This window comes from Diabrotica virgifera, chromosome 10 (genome assembly GCF_917563875.1).
Source record: "Diabrotica virgifera virgifera chromosome 10, PGI_DIABVI_V3a".
In the NCBI taxonomy this organism is placed as follows: domain Eukaryota; kingdom Metazoa; phylum Arthropoda; class Insecta; order Coleoptera; family Chrysomelidae; genus Diabrotica; species Diabrotica virgifera.
This window is the reverse complement of record NC_065452.1, coordinates 114,833,047-114,852,399: the sequence shown is the minus strand read 5'-3', so window position 1 is coordinate 114,852,399 and position 19,353 is coordinate 114,833,047. Positions and strand designations below refer to the sequence as shown.

At 30.8% G+C, this 19,353-nt stretch overlaps 1 protein-coding gene across 4 annotated transcripts in view; it reads left to right on the top strand.

Moving 5' to 3' along the window:
• LOC114328607 (neuronal acetylcholine receptor subunit alpha-7) overlaps positions 1-19,353 on the top strand; it is a 1,048,703-nt gene that overhangs the window by 470,376 nt on the left and 558,974 nt on the right. Inside the window, exon 3 of one of the 4 annotated variants that reach the window (XM_050663683.1) lies at positions 13,114-13,158. The exons of the other annotated variants lie outside the window; for them this stretch is intronic. Coding sequence (XP_050519640.1) covers positions 13,114-13,158 — 45 coding nt within the window. The remainder of the gene's footprint in view (positions 1-13,113; positions 13,159-19,353) is intronic. 4 annotated transcript variants of the gene reach the window in all.

The window sequence follows — 19,353 nt, the reverse complement described above, 5'->3', positions numbered from 1 at the left end:
TCAAAATATTGTTGGTCTTGTTTTATTTTTTGGTAAAAAAATCGCGAAAATTACTTCCTAATTAGTATGACAAATAAATTTTATCATTACCACTTCATAAGTTACTTTACTTACGTATTATTTATATGATCTGTAAGTTTCATCGGTTCAAAGTTGTTATTTTTGAAAAAGCTGTAGTTAAAATGGCTTGAAAGAGTAACTAATCACGAGTTTAGGCAAATTTTGAACAGCCATAGCATAACCAATTTCTGTCTAACAAGAAAACAAAACAGCAAAAATATTCAGAACAGCAAAACGTACACTTTATTACTCTTTAAGATTTTTGGTATTACTAATAATTTTTAAGTTAATTCCATGAACAATTCCAGTTTTTTTCAAATTAAAAAAAATGTTTTATTTTAAACCCAATTTTTTTTAAAGTGAGCACTTTGAACCAATGAAACTTATAGATAATATAAACAATAGATAAGTAAAGTAACTTGTGAAGCGGTAACGATTAATTTTATTGGGGAAGCTAATTAGGGGGTGATTTCTCGCGATTTTTGTAACAAAAATAAAAGAGACTAACAATATTTTGAGCGTAACTGACTTAGTTTTATTGTTAGAAGTTTTTTTAAAAAACAAAAATAAACCTTTTTTTAAACAATTTTTCCCGAAAAATGCTCTGTGAAATGTTATTTCACATTGAAATATTCGATTTGGAATTTGACGAAGAAGAACCTACTTTTCATTAGCTACAACTCTGCTTCTACTGGGTCTGCAGACCTGATGCGTACATCATTTTTTTTTCAATTTTTTATAAGCTATATTTTTACTAAGAATATTTTTTCGCTAGATTACTTACTTTTTCAGTTATCTGCGAAAAACCGTCCAAAAACATGTTTTTGTTTTGTTAAAAATGAACATATTATCCACTCGCAAATAACTCGAAAATTATTGACTTAGTGAAAAAACTCTATAGAAAAAAAGTTGCTTAGAATTAGTCATTTTATCCAATTCCGGGCCTATTTTGAACGTATATTTTTTCACTCCTGAGAAAATATTTTTCACCCCGTATTTACAAATTTTTGTAAATTGGAGGCGATGTAGAATTGTAAACTTTTTCTTATATAATAATAGACAATTTCATCTACCTATTCCCAAATTTTCATCCTTCCTTTATTTTTTTGGAGGTTTTCGTAAAATTTTGTGTTCCCTGATCGGGCTACAGCCACAAGAATTGTTTAAACAGGGTATACATCGGTTGGTGAAACAATGGGATTTTTCTTCTTTTGGTGCCTATTCTTTTCGAATATTGGCGATCATTCTGGCTATAATTATTTTATTAACTGATGCTTTAAATAGATTAGTTGTTGGGGAAAACCGTTTCCCCAGGTTCTCTAACCATGATATTCTTCTTCTCCCAATTCCTCGCTTTCCGAATACTTTGCCTTGAAGGATTACCTTCAGTAATTTCTAATTAGTGCCGTTTCTCACTATGTGTCCGAGATATTCTAACTTTCTCCTTTTAATGGTATACACCACCTTTCTTTCTTTCCCCATTCTTCGTAATACGGTCTTGTTGGGTATCTTGTTCGTCCATAATATCCTTAGGATTCGCCTGTATAGCCACATCTCGAAGGCTTCAAGTTTTTTCTCCATCGCTTCAGTGAGTGTCCAGGATTCAACCCCGTAGTATAATAACAAATAAAAGCAGTGGTAATTATATATAGAAATATTTACAAATAAATATTTTCTGGACCAAAGATCTGTTTCAACTGAACAAGCCTCGTATATATACGAGTATATATTAATTTAATGTGACTGTGACGAGTTAGGTGGCACATCTTTGTAATAAGTAAAAAAAGAAAGCACGCTCTGCATTATTTATTTTTTCTGGCAACGATGTTATCGTATTTCTGAGAAGGAAAAGATATTAGAGTGTTTTGCAGATTTTAGGAATTCTTGTCAGGACGGGGGAAAAGTCAGTGAGGTTGCGGACGCGGAGGTAACTAGGATTTATATAAAAAAGGATTTTCAGATAGCTATCACAATATATCTTTGGGGCCTTCTTGTTGGCTTTTATAAAAAGGAAATTGAATGTATATGTAGGAAAACATCAAATAGATTTACTTTTTTATGATCTCCAAAATCATTTGGAAAATATGGAATATTTGCTGAGAGATTCAAACAATAATTTAGATATTAATCTAATTCCTTAAGAAATCAACCTCTAATGTTATGTAGTATAATATACTAATGCATCTAATGGATATCATAGTAGAAGAAAACCACAATATGGTAAATATTATGAAAGTACCCAAAATTTGTTTGAATACGCTATTAAATGTGCTTTTAAATGCAGTGGCGCATCATTTTAGTTTTTATTTATTTTGTTTTATTTGTCATAATTTCAGTTTTGTAATAATTCAAAAACTAAGCATTTTTAATAAATACATTTATATTTATTATATTTTGCAGGTTAGGTTACGTTTAATATGAGTGGGAACTTAATCATCTCTCCCAACCTAAAATGTTTATTGTGGCTCACCCCTATGTTAAAGTTGTCTTTTCAGCCTAGCCTTTTTAATAAAGAAGGCTACTATAGCCTGAAATTTTACGAACTCAAAATATAAAAATAATGTTCAAATTGATTGAACTCCAACAGAAAAGTACCCTGGTGGGATGATAATCTTGCAAATTAAAGGAAAGGCGTCAGACAAACATTTCTCGAAAAAAATCAGGACTGAATATCATCAATAAGGAACTGGAGCAAAAAGGAAATCGTGGAGAAGACTTTGCGAAAAGACTGAGTAGACTGCAAAAATGTCAAGGCTCCACAAAATTCTGAAAGTCTAAAACAAGGCTGGATTGGATACCATAAATTATGGATCTAGGAAAAAATTACTTTGTGAAAGACAAAGTGGTCAACCGGGATAATATCTAATGGGCAATAAACTCCTTTGAATCATATAAATCACCGGGTCCGAACGGGATTTCATGTCCCGGGGTATGCGGATGAGCTGGTCATCGTCCTCCTCCTCATTCCTTGAGCCCTTGTGAGGGTGTGATACTCTAAAGACTGTTAGCTTGTTGTCTCCATTGGCTGCGATACCATGTAAGGGATATTCCCACCAGAGTCTTTATTTGGTCTGCCAATCGTTTTGGAGATCTTCTTCTTGGTCCTCGGCCTTTTAACTTTCCTTCTACTATCAATAGTTCCATTGTCCCCGTTCTTCTTGTTATGTGACCAGAGTAATTTAGGTATGCTCGGTTTACTTTTTTTTCGTACACATCGTTGGTTATTGTAGTCCATCGCAAATCTGCAACGGGCTTTAACTGTAGTTACAAAATGTGTACTTCAAATGTAGAGCTTAACATGACTACGATAATGGTAGCCAAACTCACTCATGGACAAATTTAGGATTTAAAACCAAACATATCTTTGAATTTAACTTGATGGTAAAGCCAACAATAACATACCTCAGTGGTATGGTGGCCAAAGGTGCAGCAAAAAATGCCATCCTCAAATTAATTAAAGTGGAAAGTCATAGATAATGACTTCTGAGCATATGGTATTAAGATACAGGCCTACAGTACCTTTTCAAGAAAACGTTTAACCATGAGAGAGATGGGAATGGGACTTGACCCAGACTGTAGGTTATACCTGGTCCACAGTGGGTTTCAAAACTGCAGAAGTGTTAGGTGCAAGTTTAGTAGTAGTGGAAGTTTAAATATTTCTATTTCAGGGAATATATTTCGTATATCAGATTATTTATAGATATATTTGTGCACGAGAAATTAACAAGACAGGATTTATTATTCCTTGATCAGAATTGTTCACATCATGTTCAGTAGGTTCTCTCGTTTTCGTCGTTTTCGGCTTGATAATTATTTTCTTCTTCTTCTCTTCTTCTTTCTTCTATGTAGCCTTTAAAACCTGTTTTTTCTTCAATATTAGCCTCCTAAATTGTTTAAATTATCGCACCATCTTTATCTTGGTCTGCCAATACTTCTTCGTCCATTTGGTGACTCATCTCGTGCTATTCGTACTATCCTATCGTCGGTCATTCTACTAATGTGTTCGTTCCACTCCTGCTTCCGTTTTGTCACCCATCCATTTATGTCTTCTACATTGCATGCTCTTCTTAATGTTTTCGCTTCTATCCTTATCCAACAGATTTTCCCTGATATTCGTCGAAGTATTTTCATTCCTGTTGTTTCTAGTAGTCGTCTCGTTTTAGATGTGTCAGATCTTGTCTCCGCCGTGTACGTCAATATAGGTCCAATTGCTGCTTTATATATTGTGTCTTGTCTTAGGTGTTTATTCTTCTAGATTGTGTCATTAAAGGATCCCGCCGCTTTACTTGCCTTTAAAGTTTGTTGTCGTACTTCTCCTTCCATTTTTATTTCTTTCATGATTATTTTTCATTTCGTGAATTTTGAATACATTCTATAAATATGATAGACCAGGGCGGATCTGTAAAAATATTAGTACATTTGGACGTTGAGAGGTGACTCAAATTTTTTTGCAGAAATTGCTTGAAAATATCTGAAATAATAATATTTGAGTTATCCTCCCTCTCAAAAAGGTCCGGAACATTGTTTATATAATCAAAATGTCAAAAAATGAAGGAAAAATTCGATTTTTTTCTTCGTTTTTTGATTATAACTTTAAAACTATTCATTTCCAAGAAAAGTTGTACTGACATAAAAGTTGTATAATTAAATTTCCTACAACATAGAATTGGTTAAAAATTTTAAAAATAGTCACCCTTGTTGCAAAATAGCAATAATTGCGAAAAAACTATACAAAAACAAGTATTCGCATTTTACATTTTTTCAACCTTTTATGCTACACTTAGGACCTTCATATTTCACCCAGAAAACTTTATGATACATTAAAACAATACCGTAAATTTCATTAAGATCAGTTCAACAGATTTTGCAAAATAAATTTTGAAATCCAGCTTTCGCAAAAAAAATTCGTTTCTTCAAAATGTTACAGGACTGAAAATAAAGCAGACAGCAAGTTGAAATTTTTTTTGCGTATAGAAGTGTACTGTACCTTTTATTTGCAATTTGCAAAATTAAAATCGATTAACTGCCACGGCGTCAGGAAATTTTTTAAATAAACATTAATTATTGGTGCTACGCGCAGGACAGCGGACAGTTTGCTCTGATTGGGCATTTCAATGACCTTTGATAATGATTGATACATTTTAATTTTTATTACATTTCGATATAAATAAATAAATTTGTTTATTGCAAAATAAAATCACATACTCTATCCTTTGAAATAACACTTTCTTTAGTAAAAACTTTCTTTGTTCATATATTTTAACTTAGAGAATAAAAGTTTATTATTTTTAAACATATGCAATTGTTTAAACAATATTTCACAAACAATAATAAAATTAGTTTGATTTGTGTGGAATTAAAATCTTAAAATACAACAAAATATAGAGTAAGAAAATAATATATTAGATAAAGATTAGAAGAAATTTTGGTGGAAATCAACTTGTGTGAATCGAACGCCGCTGTCCTGCGCGTAGCACCAAATATTAATGTTTATTTAAAAAATTTCCTGACGCCGTGGTAATTATTCGATTTTAATTTTGTAAATTGCAAATGAAAGGTACAGTACACTTCTATAAGCAAAAAAAAATTCAACTTACTATCTGCTTTATTTTCAGTCCTGCAACATTTTTAAAAAATGAATTTTTATTGCGAAACCTGGATTGCAAAATTTATTTTGCAAAATCTATTAAACCGATCTTAATGAAATTTACAGTGTTGTTTTACTATATAATAAAGTTTTTCTGGGTAAAATATGAAGGTCCTAAGTATAGCATAAATGGTTGAAAAACGTAAAATGCGAATACTTGTTTTTTTATGGTTTTTTTCGCAAATATTGCTATTTTGCAACAAGGGTGACTATTTTTTAAATCTTTAACTAATTCTGTGTTGTAGGAAATTTAATTACGCAACTTTTATGTCAGTACAACTTTTCTCAGAAATGAACAGTTTTAAAGTTATATTCAAAAAACCAATAAAAAAATCGAATTTTTCCTTCATATTTTGACATTTTGATTATTTAAACAATGTTCCGGACCATTTTGAGTGGGAGGATAACTCAAATATTATTATTTGAGTTATTTTCAAGCAATTTCTGCAAAAAAATTTGAGTCACCTCTCAACGTCCATCTCAAAACAGATGAGCCCTGGACTATGAAGCGAACAGATTTGTTTTTTAGTTTCTCTCACGTGACCATGGTTAATTTTGTTTTCAAAATGGCGTAATCTGTTGCGCTGTTTATTTATTCTTTTTGCATTTGCGCAACGAGTAGTCAGTGGTTTGGTCATCTGTCAGATCCGTTATGTATTGGTTCATTGATTCATTTTTGATTATACTTATTTCAATTTTTTAACTGTTCGATGAAGTTAGTGAAAATAATTATATAAACCCTTCCAAAAATTACTGATTAGGAAATTGAATTCCTTATCTAAACTGAAATAGATTCATCAAATCTATAACCTGCAGAATATCTACTAATGTGATTATGGCTTTTAAATAAAAAATACCTGTGTTTTAATGTTGTATCATTTTTAACGGTATTTTGTTTCTTATTATACATAGTATGTCCTCCAAACAGATCATATTATGAAGAATATACATACTACGAACAAAAAATCTGTGTTTTGTTTTGAGTGAGAAATACCAGCTCTACTAAGCCACATAATGATATATTACATTTAATCTATCATATGGTGAAAGTTTTTAAACAAATGCAAATAATAATGTATATGAAGTAACTGGTGCAAACCAAAGAACTTACTTGATATTACTGCGTATGCATTGTTGCCGGATTTGTTTCAAATATATTTCTAGTATATTCTGCCTTATGATTACAACTAATATTTATATAAGGAAGCTTGTGGTCATATTATATCGTTTATGTGTAATATTTATTTATAGAGTATGATTATTTTAAAATTAAAATTCTTTAGCATATAAAATATTGTCCTAAACTTCTACATAGTCTATATCACAGGACATAAATATTCGCTGTATATTACATTCTAGAAAGAAGATGATGCTATAAAATATGCTGAATATTTTATACAGCGGAATAGGAACTTTGGGACAACATTTTAAAATATTTTTTTTAAACCAACATTTAAATAAACCAAATAATAATATTATTAAGTTTAAACATACTTACATACGAACTTACTGCTGGCAAGAAATTTTCAAAATTTATTATTATTTGTATGTATTTTAAATAAGTATACCAGAATTTTTTAGAGACAGTTCATGTTACAATTAAAAAAGAAAGAAAATATTTGTAGTAGTAGTCCAAAGAAATAATTTAAAAAAATCTACAAGGAAGAATTTCCTGTAGCTGGATATATACCATTAATTACAAATAAATTTAATGAAAAATTGACTTTATAAAAGGTATATTTATTTAAAAACCCTCTAAGTGAATTATAAATTATAAAATTATCTCATCTCCTTTAGTCTCAGCATCCGTTATGGCTTGCAAATTTTAGAAGCCTCGGAGGTGTAACCAGAGAAGTTTCCCATTGTTTTCAATCTGGTAGGATGTAGAGTAATATTTTTAATATTGTTTTATATGCTATTAGATTGAAAACTTAGTCTTGTTTTTTTAACGTTTAGTGACGTAGTAATAGAAAATGCTGCTATTTTTCATGATAATTATGTATTAAATCACATGGCAATTAATACCTCATTTGGAAGAGGTCATTTCAAAACCACTTCAAAGACTTCTGTACATGAAACATTTATGAATTTTACATACAGTGCGGTGGAATAAGTGTTGCCCCCCCTCTGTTAACTTGTTTATTTTAAGAATATAAGCAAAACGCTCGGACAGGTCGATTTTTAAACTAACCATAGTATATTATAGCATCAACGTTTCGAACTTAACGCGATCCCGCGTTCAGGTGACAGCCATAACTTTGATTTTTTTAAATAGGAAAGTACATCATGTGACACCTCATTTAAAAGCTCTTAAAATACTGAGTTCAAAAATGTATAATACTTTAATCCTGTTTGAGAGCGTAGGCGCAAAATTTCGGTCGAATTTTTTCTAAATGCAATCATTTTTGTCGAATCCTGAAAAAACTAATAAATATTTTTGAAAAATGTAAACTCAGAATGAAACATTACAGTATTACGATGGTCCAAAGTCCCTTAGAACTCCTATAATGTTTATTTTAATAAGTCACAGTGGTGGAAAAAAGAGAAAATTTAGTGTGATTTTTAATTTCAAATATATCATTCAAAAGAAACTTTTTGTTTATTCTAAGGGACTGTCAGCCCTCGGTAATAATCTAACCTTTCATTCTGCGCTTAAATTTTTCAAAATATTTATTAGTTTTCTCAGAATTAGAAAAAAATAAATGCGTTTAAAAAGAGTTTAAAAAAAATCAAAGTTATGCCTGTCACCTGAAGAGGGATCGCGTAAAGTTCGAAACGTTGATGCTATGATATACTATGATTAGTTTAAAAATCGACCTGTCCGAGCGTTTTGCTTATATTCTTAAAATAAACAAGTTAACAGGGAGGGGCAACACTTATTCCACCGCACTGTATATACAATTAATTTAAAACCACTAATTGTAATGAAAATTTCATTTTATTATTTTGTTGGCGAAATTCGGAAATGGTTTTCAAAACATTTTGAAGCAAAAAATTATGTGGCTATAATTGTATTATTAATAGTCACTACATAATAATAATCATATATATACAGGGTAAGTGGGGAGGAATGTGCCAAACTTTAAGACTGTATACGTAAAGATAATCAAAAATAACTCATTGTTATTTTATTTTGGATACGGGATGTTAAAATGTTTCTTACAAACTGACGATTTATTTATTGCTATAAAACCGGTTGAGGTGTGCAAATGAAATTTGGTGGGTTTTAAGACATAATTATTGCGCATGTTTTGACATACAATTAAGAATTTTATATTCACCATTGGCGCGCGTACGGGTAATAGTCTGAAATTTTTTAAAGATAAAAATGGTACGCCACTGAAATATTTCAAATTAAACATATTTCTTGAATTCCTCGTTTAATTTGTGATAAAAAATCTATCTTCCCATTTTTTCAAGCGACTTATGTAGTTTTCATGCAAAAAATAAAATAGCTTGCTTATAAAGTTTTCGACGAAGTTTCTATATGAGTGTGTAGAAACTTATTTCGAATACTTTGGATGCGTTAAGATATTTTATTTTTTTGCATCAAAACGAAGCGTGGTATGAAAAAATGGGAAGATAAATTTTTTATCACAAATTGAACAGGGAATTCAAAAATGATTTTTAATTTGAAATATCTCATTGACTTACTATTTTTATTTCTTTAAAAAATTTCAGATCCTTACCCGTACGCGCGCCAATGGTGAATATAACATTCTTAATTGTGTGTCAAAAGATCCGCAATAACCATGTCTTAAAACCCACCAAATTTCATTTGCAAACCTCAAACGGTTTTGGAGCAATAAATAAATTGTCAGTTTGTAAGAAAAATTCTAACATCCCGTATCTCGGAAACAAATGAAAATCGAATAACAACATGTGAGTTATTTTTCGTATATTATACAGTCTTAAAGTTTGGCACATTACTCCCTACTCACCCTGTATATATTATATAAACATTTTTAGGCAAAATCATATTATTTAACTTCAGAATTTTTTGCAAACCACATCCGAATTTCAAGTGGAAACATCAACAGAGTAATCAAAGCTAATTTTTTTTACAATTAATTGTGGTTTAATCCCACCTAAAAAATATCTATGTAAACAATTTTTTATTATTATTTGCTTATAAATTGGTTGAATTCATAATTTGTATATTAAAGACAAATTATATTGGAGTATAGGCTTTTGTTTTGTAATGGTACATTGTTTCCGAGATTTATAGGCCATGTTCTGGAATTTTAGAGGCTATGTGTCAAAGGCCGTATAGGCCAGTAACAAAAAAGAACTACTGATCGAGATTATTGAAAAAATCCTTATTTTTTCAGTGGTTTATAACTATTAATAACTTAGTTTTTTGTATAACGGCAATTAATATAACTACTTAAAATTGTGGAAATTAATTGAATTGTGATAAATCGCAGTTAGATCGATCAAACAGTAAATTTTAAGTTACTCGATTTTTTATCCTCTTGGAGGGCCATTATTTAGACAACTCTACTTGCCCAAACAGTGACTCTAGAACTATTAAGCAAATCGCAATTTATTTTTTGAGCCTTTAGTTTTAAGATATATTAAATAAATTTAACATTTTATCAAAATTATTATGAAAACAACCATTTGAAGAAGGGCTAACTTTGAGTCTTCAAATAATCGATTGAGATCTGATTATATATCGACGGTTGAAAGATAAAAGGTTGTAGCCCACAAATCAACTTTTGTTCAGGAAGTAGTAAAAACGCTCCATTCAAGTAATTTTATGAGGAATTAACCCAATAATTTTTCATTAATTTATAGATGAATTATTGATCTACAAACTAATGAAATTATACATATACATATTATTATATATAAAATTACTTGAATGTATAATATAATAATACAATTTTTGGGTTAATTCCTCATAAATTTCTTAAATGGAACGTTTTTTCTACTTCCTGAAAAAAGTTGATTTGTGGGTTACAACCTTTTACTGTTTAGTCAAGTACACGTTTAAATAAATCGCTCTCCGGGACAAACAAAGTAAATAGCTTATAAATTATTTGGTGGATCTGGCTGAATACTAGTAAGCCTAAATAACTCAATAATTGACACAATTTCAAGTGGTTATATTACCTATCATCAGTGCTGTTTTTGTGACGGTACGCGCCGGTACGCCGTACCGGCACATTTTGGGACAAAAAATAAAAAAAACAACCAAATTATAGACAAATTCCTGAATTTTTCCCTGCTCCCAAATAGCTTTAAAACCCCCTTATGAACGCTCCCCAGACCCCCGGAACATAGCGTACCGGACCCTCTATTGTTAAAAAAAAGCACTGCCTATCATTATGCAAAAAAAACAAAGTTTTTAACATCTATATAATACTACAAAAATAGGTTTTTTTGCAATTATCTCGATCAATTCTTTGTGTATATTACTTTAGAAACTCCCAAATCAAAGAACTTTTTAAGGTCTACAACTTTTATTTAAACCATTTTTTTCTGAAATGTATAAGAAACGTTTTATAGTCAAAAATTAATTTTTTTCCATGAACAGATTAATTTTTTCTATGAACAACTATGAACAGATAGCCTAGTTCAGTTGTCAAGAAATTATTATTATTTATTGTTAATAGTCAAAAAACTATTTTGAGGATAAGGAGAGACTATAAAATTATAATTATGAAACATATGAAATAATATCAAATTAAGTTTAAGTTTTTAATATAATAACACATAAAACGATATTCAAAATAGCATTTTACATTTTACCATATTAAAAACAATGGGAAACCTTCTCTGGCTACACCATCTGAGGCTTCTAAAAATGCAATTCATGCGGATGCTGAGGCTATAGGAAGATAAGGGAACTTTACAATTTATAATTCACATCCCATCTGCTCAGGCGGTAAATTTCCATCGAGAATGGTTCCCTTCGTACTCCAAATAGGGTAAATATATAAGTTAAAAATGAATAAACATTTTCAATGTCGGAAAAAATTTCGTACGAAATTGAAATGTGTTTTCTTCATTTTTAATTTATATATTACTTTATTTGGAGTACGAAGGGAACCATTCTAGCTGGAAATATACCGCCTGAGCAGATGAGATGTGAATTATAAAATGTAAAATTCCCTCATCTTCCTTTGGTCTCAGAATCCGTATTGTTTGCATTTTTATAAGGCTCGGATGGTGTAACCAGAGAAGGTTTTCCATTATTTTTAATCTGGTAATACATAAAATGGTATTTTAAATATTATTTTATGTGCTATTAGACTAAAAACTTAAACTTTTTTCTAGCAGATGTCGCTAGGGCATCCCTGCCATTTCGTTCGTTGCAATCCGTGACTGCACGCGGAGTGTTATCTATTTTCTAAACTTATTTTTTCTAAAACTATTATTTAATTTCTAAAAGAGAAAATGAAAATTAAGTTCATTCTTGTCAACTGTGAATAACCCAAGTAGAAGCACAGAGCTATATTTCTAAACAGAGGTGACAATGTCTAATTAATGTTACACTAGACTTGACCATATATAGTACAAATAGCTGTGTATGTTTTCTAATTAAAGGTAAAATCCTAGATAAGTTATTAATTAGAATTTTTTAAGAATCTACCTTCTGGTTATACATATTATGGTATAATTTTAATTAGGAATTAAAATTTAATAATCCAAAGGGATTACTAAATGTTCAGAATGAACGTTCTCGAACCTATCAGTCCATCTTCACTGAACTTATTTTACTTCCTCCAGAGCCAAACAGTGTTTTAACTTAAAATTTACATTACAAAATTGTAAAAATAGAACGACTTATAGCTGATGAAATTGGATAATTATCCGGAAACATATTAATAATATGTCCCTATTTGAATAGGAGTCACATGTACATATTGGTCTACTTTCGTCAGCCAACTGACGAGAGTTGACTAATAATTGGCTGACGGGAGTAGACCAATACGTACATGTGACTTCTATTCGAGTAGGGAAATATTATCTTCCCGGATAGTGATCGAATTTCATCGGCTATAAGTCGTTCTATTTTTACAATTTTATAATGTAAATTTTAAATGAAATCCAACCACTCTTTGGTTCTGGGGCTATTTAGCAAGTAAAATAAGTTCACTGACGATGGACTGATAGGTACGAAAAAGTTCGTTCTAAACATTTATGTAATCACTTTGGATTTTTAAATGTTAATTCCTAATTAAAATAATTATACCATTTACATCAGGAGTTTTCACTTCGATGTTAAAAGTTATTTAACTATATGGTATATAGACAACTACCGTTTTAATAAATTAAATTATGGTATATATTATCTAGTTTATTACCTATTAGTAAAAATGCTCAGCTGTATTGTGCTCTGCATGCTTTGTTATGTTACTAACTACCGATGTTTCCCTTTTATTGTTTGACCATAGGACGAGAAGAATCAACTCCTAATAACAAATATTTGGCTTTCTTTGGTAAGTGAAAACCAATTGACTAACTAAACTATATACACACACGGCAGTCCATTTGTTAATTTTGTTCAGTCTGTACATTTTTTAATCTTCTTTTTCATTCTTAGATCTGAATCTGTCAGAATGTTTGATATGGTATTTATCCCTCTTTCAACCTGTACAGAGCTAGTTGTTGTCCCGACGCCATTTTTGGCAATTTGATGGGTCAGTACTCCTAAATGCCAATTTTGGCGTATTTTCATAAATATACTAGATTTTTATATTTTGCTTAACAACTACATAGGTATCAAAATAGCTATCATTTATTTTTTAATTATATTGTACATATATTAAAAGATATTCAGTAATTAATATTAATAAAGCTATATTATAATATTTTGTACGGAACAAAGTAAACCATGAGGAACACAAACATGTTATATCTATAATTAAGTTTTAATGCGTACTTAATATTTAATAATAAAAATATTTCTATAAAATATTAGGATTATTACAAAGCAAAGACATTACTATTTTAGTCGTGGAGAAAATTAATTATTGACAGCTATTAAATACGTAGAATGTGCAGAATTTCAACAGTGTACATATTACTTGATGAGGTAAATATTCTAATTAGGATACGAACTAACAAGAGTTCAATCTCCTATTTATAAGCTCACAAATTAACTACATTTCATCGAAAACGTTATCGTGCTTTACATCGCAACTAATACCTTTGTACCTATGTAGATACGTACACAAGTATAATTTTAACTAGGAAGTCATTACAACAGAATTTAGCAATATATTCAATTCTACAAGAAGTTAATTCTTCAAAAAGTGCTATTCTAGTCTAGAGAAATAAGATTTTTCTCATGACACATGCCGAAACCAAATTTGAGTAGTATGGACATCTATATTAATAACCCATATGTTTCCTGCAGCCGATTTTGATGATATACATAGTTATAAACAAATGAAGGTCAGAAAACGGTAAATTTTCGCTTTTTTCGTCTATCACTAAAAAGTGAAGCATTCTAAACAAATTTGAGAATAAGAAACTCATAAATCATATAAAAAGCTTCAATATGGCGGTCGCTGAATATGTCTATCCTTATTTGTTGCTTAAAAAATTGCAAAATAAATAATAAATTTTGAGATTTTATAAATGTTCCTAACTTATGTAAACATTAAGTTAGAACCGTCTTATTACACGAAATGCTCAGACCTCTTGTCCTTAAATTATATTTTAAATTTCGAAGCAATTGGTCAAAAAGTTTAAAAGTTATTTAATTTGTTTATCCCAAATTAATTTTTTTGCAACACTATAAGTCAGAAAATTATGAAGTTACAGTACAGTTGGTCAAATAGTTTAAAAGTTATTTAATTTGTTTATCCCAAATTAATTTTTTTTGCAACACAATAAGTCAGAAAATTATGAAGTTACAGTAACACTTCGGACAGTTTATGAAAGAAGAACATTTATTCTATTAGGTTAATTAAAAAAAATGACAAAAAGTAATTTTAAACAGTGTAAAATTATTTTGCAAAAACATGTCGATTTTTTGCTTATTTATAAACAATTAGAATAATTTTTTAACCGTTACCCGTAGAAAAATTATTTTTTCATATTTAGAAAGACTAAATTTTTATACACATTCAGAAAGAAAAACAATTGTCCTAGGACAATTAGGGACGAAGTTAGCCCCCCCTTTTTTTAATTTACATGTTCTTGCAAAATAATTTTGCAATATTTAGAATTATTTTTTGTCATTTTTTTTAATTAAATTAATAGTGTAAATCTTCTTCTTTTATAAACTAGCCAAAGTATTACTGTAACTTCATAATTTTCTGACTTATAATGTTTCAGAAAAAAATTAATTTGGGATAAACAAATTAAATAACTTTTAAACTATTTGACCAAGTGCTTTGAAATTTAGGGTATGATTTAAGCACCAGAAGTCTCAGCGTTCCGTGTAATAAGAAGGAAAAACTCAATATTCTCCCCATATTTTGCAAATTTCTAAGCAACCAATAAGGATAGATATTCAGCGAACGCCATATTGAAGTTTTTTATACGATTTATGAGTTTCTTACTTTCAAATTGGTTTAAAATGCTTAACTTTTTGGTTATAGACGAGAAAAGCGAAAATTTATTGTTTTTTGATCTTCATTTGTTTATAACTATTTATATCATCAAAATCGACTGCAGGAAACATATAGGTTATTAATATAGATGTCCATACTTCTCAAAAATTTGGTTTTGGCCTAGAGGGGGTTGTGTCACCAACAGGATATTTTTTTTTCTTATTTCTCTGAACTATTCCATTGTTTCGGCATTTCTTCCTTTTGCTAAACTGCTAATGTAGAGCGAGATATTCGTCCTTTCAGTCTTTCGTCGCCTTCTTTAAAAATCCCAACTGGGATATCCCTCTCTCCTTCGCTTTTGTTATTTTTTGGGCCTCTTATTGTTTCTTTAACTTTCTTCAAAGTTGGTTCCCCGCACGTCCCTTCTTCATCTTTTTAGTATCTCGATACTGACTTTCTAAGCTAGAGCGTACGAGTTCGGATTTAGGCATCAACAACGACATTTTTATTTCTTAAAATGATATGAGCCTCTCACCGTCCTTCGGAGGACACTTCAAGCCCCCTGTGCTAGTGTGCATTGACACTAGGTAAGTACTAGGAAAGAGGATTAATGATGCAAGTGGCGCATTCGTAACCTGCCCGAAAGGATCTCCTCTCAGACATGGCTTTCTGGATTCCGCTTATCCAGGTTGTTTTCGGTCTGCCCCTTTTCCTTCTTTTCGGGGGTTGCCATTCCATTATTAGCTTTGGGAGTCGATGTTCTTCCATTCTTTGTACATGGCCATACCAACAAAGTTGTTTTTGTTGGACTTCTTCAATTACGTTTTGTTTTTCTATTCATAAATCTCGTACCCGTTTGTTCGTTATATGTGAGAGTCTGGAGATGCAGGCCGATCTTCGCCAGAATTCCATTTTGAGCGCGAGCAACTTCTGTTCTGTTCGCTTATTCAGTTGCCAGGTTTCACATCCATACAATACCACGCTTTTAAAGATGCTATTATAAAGCTGTGTTTTCTTTTCTTTTGATATGGTTTTTGACCAAAGTAGTGAGTTCAAAGCTCCTATTACCTTCTTTGCTTTCATAATTCTTTCCTCTATTTCGAATTCTGTCATTCCACTTTATTGGATTCTCGTTCCAAGGTATACATAATCAGAGCTTGGCTCGATAACCATATCATCCTCTAGTTGTAACTCAGTTTTCTGTGCTCCTATACACATATATTTGGTTTTCTTTACATTAACGTATAGGCCCCATTTTTTGTATTCTTGAAACAGCCGGTTTGTCATAAATATTAGATCATCTTTATCCTGGGCAATCACCACCTGATCGTCAGCAAAATGCAGTGTGTATAGTGTTGAGTCGTCGTTTAGCTGTATCCCCATTCCAGAACACGATTTCCGCCACTCATTCAAGACCTCATTTATATAGATTTTAAACAATGTTGGCGATAAGTTCCATCCCTGTCGTAGTCCCTTATTCACCATGAAGCTATTGGATAATCTGCTGTTGATTTTTATGCTTGCTTGGATATTGTTATAGAATTGTTGCACTGATTTTATTAAAGTTATATTAATAGGGGATTTTTCCAGGACTTGCCATAATTTACAAAGTGGTACGGTATCATATGCCTTAGTTATATATCTTCCTGCTCGGAATCCTGCTTATTGTTCGATCTCTAAAGGTGCATATTCATTTTCTATTAGAGTTTTTATAGTTTTCCCATATAATCTGCTAAAGGTGCTAGTTACAGTAATACAGCGATAGTTCTGGCAGTCTTCCTTGTTACCCTTTTTGTGTATTGGGGTTTTCCATCCTGTTTTCCAATTTTCTGGTATGTTTTCTCCATTTGTGTAGTTGTTGAAAATTATGGTTATTAGTTTTATCAATTTTGCAGTTCCATTTTTTGTAAGTTCCGCTGGGATTCCTTCTGGATCACATGCTTTTTTATTTTTTAGTGATTTAATCATTCTCTCAACGAATTCGTCATTTAATTATTATCTTTTTGAAAATTCTCATTTCCCTCTAGTTCCTCTTGTTTCCACATCTGTTCAATTTTTCCGTTGTTCCTCCTAGAAGTAAACCTTTGGTTCTGCAATACCTTGCATTATTATTTTTGGTTTCCTTGGATTTCTAAACTTCTTGGTAGAATTTTTTCACCAATTTGTTCATGTAGAGTTCTTCTATGTTTTTAATTGCTTTTCTAGTTATTATCTTTCTTCTTTATGCAAATTCTTCTAACTTATCTCCTAGCCACATAGTTTTTGATCTTATTTTGTGTTCCAGATCCAAATTTCTGAAATAAATTCGTTATTTCGTAAGCCGGTCACTTTAAGAAAAAATGTAGGTCGATTTTTAGTTTTAAATTATGATTTTTTGACACATATATCATACTAGTGAGTTCATCCATCTGGGCCTGATGACGAAATCGATGATTTTTTTAAATGAGGATAGGGGTCATGTGCTAGCTCATTTGAAAGGTTCTTTAATTCCTTATTCAGTAATATTGCCATTGACTATTGCAGTATTATGTTTGCTTTATTTGGGACACGATCTATATGATTTTTCTACTTGTCCATCGTGGGAAGTCCATGAATGTCTTTATGGATAAAATGTCTTGTGTTAACTATTTTCATTTTGTACTCTGTAGCAAATTCTACTAAGTTTTTTCCATTTTCATTTGATTGCTTTTGCAAACTTCATCCCTCTGGTATTCTTCTACATATCTCCTCTTTTCCGACTTTCGTATTCATGTCCCCAATGATTATTTTTATACCGTATTTCTGTATATTCTTAATTAGAGTACTTAGTTTTTCGTAGAACGGTTTTGGTTTCTAAATCTTTATCTTCAGTACGCGCATGTCCTTTATTGTTACTTATCTTTCTATACTTTCCTTACAACTAACATATTCGATCTGATCTTGGTTAAAAACCTACAACTGCTTTGTTTAATTTTTCTGACACCATGAATCCTACTCAAAAAGCCAAAAAGAATATCATGTGTCGTCGATATTATTAGGTCAACCAACTTAGGAACTAAGGAAGCTGCAAAAGATAATGGATTAGCATTGCTCTAAAAATCAAGATTTATTTGGATAAATACGTCTTCTTCTTCTTCTAATGGCGCTACAACCCTTTGTGAGTCTTGGCCTGCTTTGCAGAATGTTCTTCCATTCTGCCCTGTCGGATACTTTCTTTCGCCACTGCCTGATTGCCTGATGTTCATGGTTTTAATATCTCCCTCTACGTCGTCTATCCATCTTTTATGGGTCCTTCCTCTTGTTCTATTTTCTTGGGGCTTACATCAGATAAAAACGGAAGTTTGGAAGTATATAAGATAATTTAAAGAATATATCCAGAAGGAGTCTACCCCAAAATCCCGACAGCCAAAATCCCGACACGCCAGAATCCCGACAGGCCAAAATCCCGACAGCCCAGAATCCCGACAGGTTTGATAAGTTTCTTTTTAACATAAAATTACATTTATTTCTTGTTTTTTGTTTATGGTCATCTGTTTTTTATTTTTTGTTACTAAACAAAAGTATTTACCATTTAATATGAACTAATTTTCTAAATAAAATTTTTAACATGGGTATATGAATTAAATTATTTTTTTTGTCAATATACAGGGTGTAACAAAAATACAGGTCATAAATTAAATCACATATTCTAGGATCAAAAATAGTTCGATTGAACCTAACTTACCTTAGTACAAATATACATACAAAAAAAGTTATAGCCCTTTGAAGTTACAAAATGAAAACCGATTTTTTCCGATATATCCAAAACTATTAAAGATTTTTTAATGAAAATGGACATGTGGTATTCTTATGGCAGAAACATCTTAAAAAGAAATAATAGTGAAATTTGTGAACCCCATAAAAAATTTTTGGGGGTTTTGTTCCCTTGAACCCCCCCAAACTTTTGCGTACGTTCCAATTAAATTATTTTTGTGGCACCATTAGCTAAACACAATATTTTTAAAACTTTTTTTCCTCTTAGTACTTTTTCGAAAAGCTAGTTTTTATCGAGATATTTTGAATATTTTTCAAATCCACCACCTACATTTGTATACTGACAAGAGACCTGGTAGTAATATGAAAATTTATTTATAAATTACAGTTTGAGATATA